Genomic DNA, 4,339 nt, shown 5'->3' on the forward strand with positions numbered 1-4,339 from the left:
CACACATCACCAGGTGAACACAGTGAACGGCGGCAAAACAGTGCCGAGGGAATAATGCCAACAAAGAAAGAGGACACTCCCCTCACAAAATAATGGTTTGTCATCTGATGAGTGCCATAGGGAGTCCAACAGATGTGTTCAGTTAAAAAAGTGCAAACAAGAGATTTATCGTGGTGGGGAGAGAGAAAAAAAAAACAATAAAATTCAACCAAAAAGAACAGTGCTCTTACAATACATCCATGTCCACTCAAACAAAGGTTAACTGTGTAACTGTGTCATGGGTACACCGATCAGCACACGAGAGTGCAACCCAACACACACATCAGAACAAGAAGCAGCAATAAGGGACTGTGCATCAATGCAGGACTACTGCTGCCGTCTTTCTTTTTCTTTTTTTTCTCCATCTCTTCCTTTGCTTTTTTCTCCAACTCCTGTTTAGCCTGCTCTTCTTTGGCCTTTCTTGCCGCTTCCTTTGCCCTTTTCACCTCTTCTTCAGCTTTCTTTCTCTCCTGCTCTTTTCGCCTTTCTTCGGCATCCTTTCTTTCCTGCTCCTTTCGCCTCTTTTCCTCTTCTTCGGCCTTCTTTCTCTCCCGCTCCCTTTGCTTTTCTTCATGGAGGCTCCTCACTTCTTGTTCCTCCTCCTCTTTTTTTCGCACCATATTCTCCCTTGCCTTCTCCCGTGCCGCCGCTACTTCCGCCTCAAGTTTGGTTTTGTTTGCTGCCGTCCTTTTTGTTTCATGGTGTTTGACAGCCCCCGCAAACGCGCTTGCAGACGTTCGACCGACAACGAACATTTCCCCATCCGCTTTCGTTTTGTTGTTGAAATAAGTTACGCGTACCAATTCCTCCCCCAGTGATTTCTTAACAGCCTCGGCGAACTTCTTTACCGCCACTCCGTACCCCATCTTTTCGTCTGGAATTCTTCCTTTCTCCTCCTCCATCAATTTACCCGCCGTGTAAATCTTGTTCTTCGTGACGATTACACCATTACTTAGTTCCTTCGCGCAGGCAATGCTTCTTCGTTTGATCACCAGGAGCTCATGATAGGTCTGATTCATATCATCATATACTCTTTTGCTCCTCTTAATGAGCGCTCCCTGTGCCACCGATCTTTTTTCTTCATCCACTCCCTTAAGCACTTCTGTATGTTGTTTTCTGCTGTTGTTTCGATTCTCCCACACAACCTTCATCTTATCTATCGCATCCCCGCCCATTCGAACCAAATATCTCGCCTCTTCGACTCTAACCCCTGCGTCTTGTAACACATTCAAATCTTTCTCCACCTCCTCTGCGGCTTCCTTCACGAGCTTAACGAATTTATCACGTACCGCCCCCTCACTCCAAAGACCTTTATCACGTCTTAACCTCTGCTCGACAATATATTTGCGAAGATTATCCACCCTATCTGCGACCTTCCTGGCTGCTTTGGCATTCGTGATGCAAGACTCCACGGTGGCATTCCACACCTCTTTATAGCCTTTGCCTTCCACAAGCGGTTCCTCCCACTCACTCACCCACTTCTCCAAGAACTGCTCTGCTTTTTTTTGAACGGCATCTTCTTCCGCATGGGTCACACACATACAGCACTGCAGAAGTACCAACAGGTACACCAGACGGCGCAGTTGGACGAACATCGTTGTCATGATTGTCACTGTGAGTTGCCTGGATCTATGGTAACAAGGAAGAAGAGAAAGTGGAAAGAAAAGAAGGAGAAAAGAGACACACATTTAACACACAATGCAGTGGGTACACAGCAACACAGAAATAAAAAGAGAGTACGCATCACATCAGCAATCAAACACAACCCAATGAATGAACAACAGTAAACCACTCACACAATAAAACACACCCAGAGTTACACAGATATTAAAACAACACCTTGGATTTAGAAGAAGTGGAAAACAAATGGTATCAAAACAATATTAAATAAACGTCTCTACACACACACTCCAATATCTTACTCGGTATTCATACACACAACGTGTGTCTGTATTCTCATTATAGTAAAACCATTACCAGGCAGTTCGAACACCAAAATACACCAAAAACACAGTGTGTACGTCTGGCAACATACAAAAACAATACCACAAATCATCATCAAAACAAAGAGACTGTACAATAATCAACACACTTCCAAACAGAAAAAAAAAGAAAGAAACCAATGCATCACCCATAATATTTATACCAGCACCACACTTGGAATCCAAAACCCACTCACCCACAACCATAACAAAAATGACTGCATACATCACTGTAATACCATGCCACTCTTTACAAACAGAGGCAACACACAATTACTCTCTCACACACATATTACCTCTTTATTTATCCTTATTACTATCATTTTATTTTTCCCTCAGAATGCCGGTTCACTTCTTCTTCTCCCAGAACATTATCACCAAAAAAAAAAATCACATCCTACCCTTTACGTCCCTCACCCCACAATGTGTATTAGGAGGGTACGATTAAACATATCCCCTTCTCTCTCTCCCCCTACCCAAAAAGGACACCACGTTTTTCTTTTTGTTCTTCGTGTCTTTATGGATATTACTCCAATGGAACAGGACATCAAGAATAATACATAAATATACATAAATATAATTTCTTTTTATATTATTTTTTTTACTACCGTTAGGCATGGGGAGTACGCATTGGTAATGATATTACAATGGATCCTGTAGATGGCAGAGCAAGGATTTTTATTTTCGCCCCTCTGAGTCCCCTCAGCGGCCAAATCTAATCTCCACTGGAGGGCATAATTGTTACTATCTCTAGGGTCCCTGCCTCTCCCTAGCAGCATTCACACTAAGGTGAAATATGTAAAAGAAACTGCTGCTGATGGTACGCTGATACACGCCCCAGGGCCTTCTTGGATATCGTTTTGTCCCAGTACGACTCTGCTGATCCCGGTGCTGTATGACGTTTGTAGCTTATGAACCCAAAAACTCTCAAGAAGAGAATTTGGTGTTCCATGGCTTCCCTCAAAATAATACGGGATAATGAGCATTGGCTTCACATTTCGATGGCCAAACGCCACCAAGGGAATGCCATTTCTAAGAGCGCATGTGTTGAAAAGAAAAATAAAAAGAAATTGGTTTTTTAGGAGACTACCCACTTGAAACATTTAGTGAGTGAGTTTGGTTTCTTTGAATAAATTCATCTACTCCACCTTGGCACAATATGAAGGCAGCCCTCATTACCAAGGACCTGTTTCTGTACAATTCCTACACCTCGCAAACCCCATGGAAGTTATAAATGAAATGAAAAAAAATTCATAATGTCACTCTTATTGTTCACACAATCATTCAAAAGTTTAGCTTTATGGTTTTGATTCCTGCGTTTATAAAAATATCGAACCCAATGATTCCGCCGCTCTGTGGTAATATCTCACTCTTTTGTGCAGAAGACGCGTGAACCACAGTGGAAGAACACCATCACCAGCACCTATGACGACTTATATACTTAAGGGGTTCTTTGCTGGTAAAAGATTTTTCTTTATCCTCACGTTTCTTGCTTCACAATAAGATAACATGGCGTTTTCTATCGCCACTATTTCTCCAATTCGAAGTTTTTGGTACGAGGAAAGCAGCGGTAATAACAACAACAACCCAGGTATTGACGACTTCCTTTGCGCAACGGTAATAATTACAATAAAGAACAACAATAGTTTATATATTAACCGCTGTTGACTTCCCGTGCCATATGGCCAACATCCTTAAAGATGCGAGGAACAAAAAAAAAGATAAAAAGAAGAAAAAGAAAATTTCTTCTTTCCATACGCTTTTCTGAAATTCCCACCAAAAAAAAACCGATGGGCAATTCAGATTCTATTCTCCTGAGCTTTGAAACGGGGAAATGACCCAACTTTCCTTCACCAACATTGGCTAGATATTCTATTTATCAGTAATTAACGTTTGTTGTTAAACCATTAGAAAAACTAAAATACATGTGGAAAATACGTTGGGATAAAAAAAAAACTGACGACGGTCGCTACCCTTCGCGGATTTTAAAAGCTAAAAGCCACGAGGGCCACGCCGTAGTATTAATTACCCGTGCAGTGAAACATAAACATTGGTCTTGTAAGCTTATGAATCGTGTTTCTTCCTTCCACCCTTGGCCATCAGCAGTGGAATGGGTAAGGTGTTTCCGCTCCGTTTCCTTTACTTCTGGTAGCGTGCCGTTGCAAGACCGATGCGGGACGGTTTGTGCCCACCAAGAGGCATCATGGAATCTTGGAAAGGGTTCTATTTTTGTGGTGGAGCTCCTTAAAAGTTGCTTTGAAGCCAAGCTCAAAAACTTTTATTATTATTTTTTTTTTTCAGAGACATTATCCATTTAA

General features: G+C 41.9%; 3 protein-coding genes across 3 annotated transcripts; 1 reads left to right on the forward strand and 2 right to left on the reverse strand.

Moving 5' to 3' along the window:
* Window positions 1-290: 290 nt before the first annotated feature.
* TM35_001191000 (uncharacterized protein) lies at window positions 291-1,643 on the reverse strand (the record flags this gene model as incomplete). The annotated part of the gene is made up of 1 exon (XM_029031783.1): window positions 291-1,643. One exon carries the CDS (start codon window positions 1,641-1,643, stop codon window positions 291-293), a length of 1,353 nt encoding a protein of 450 aa, XP_028876920.1.
* Window positions 1,644-2,800: 1,157 nt separating this feature from the next.
* TM35_001191010 (uncharacterized protein) lies at window positions 2,801-3,124 on the reverse strand (the record flags this gene model as incomplete). Its single annotated transcript, XM_029031784.1, has 1 exon — window positions 2,801-3,124. One exon carries the CDS (start codon window positions 3,122-3,124, stop codon window positions 2,801-2,803), a length of 324 nt encoding a protein of 107 aa, XP_028876921.1.
* Window positions 3,125-3,946: 822 nt separating this feature from the next.
* Window positions 3,947-4,339, forward strand: TM35_001191020 (uncharacterized protein; the record flags this gene model as incomplete). The annotated part of the gene is made up of 1 exon (XM_029031785.1): window positions 3,947-4,339. One exon carries the CDS (start codon window positions 3,947-3,949, stop codon window positions 4,337-4,339), a length of 393 nt encoding a protein of 130 aa, XP_028876922.1.

This window comes from Trypanosoma theileri (genome assembly GCF_002087225.1).
Source record: "Trypanosoma theileri isolate Edinburgh chromosome Unknown TM35_Tth_119_V1, whole genome shotgun sequence".
Taxonomy (NCBI): Eukaryota; Euglenozoa; class Kinetoplastea; order Trypanosomatida; family Trypanosomatidae; genus Trypanosoma; species Trypanosoma theileri.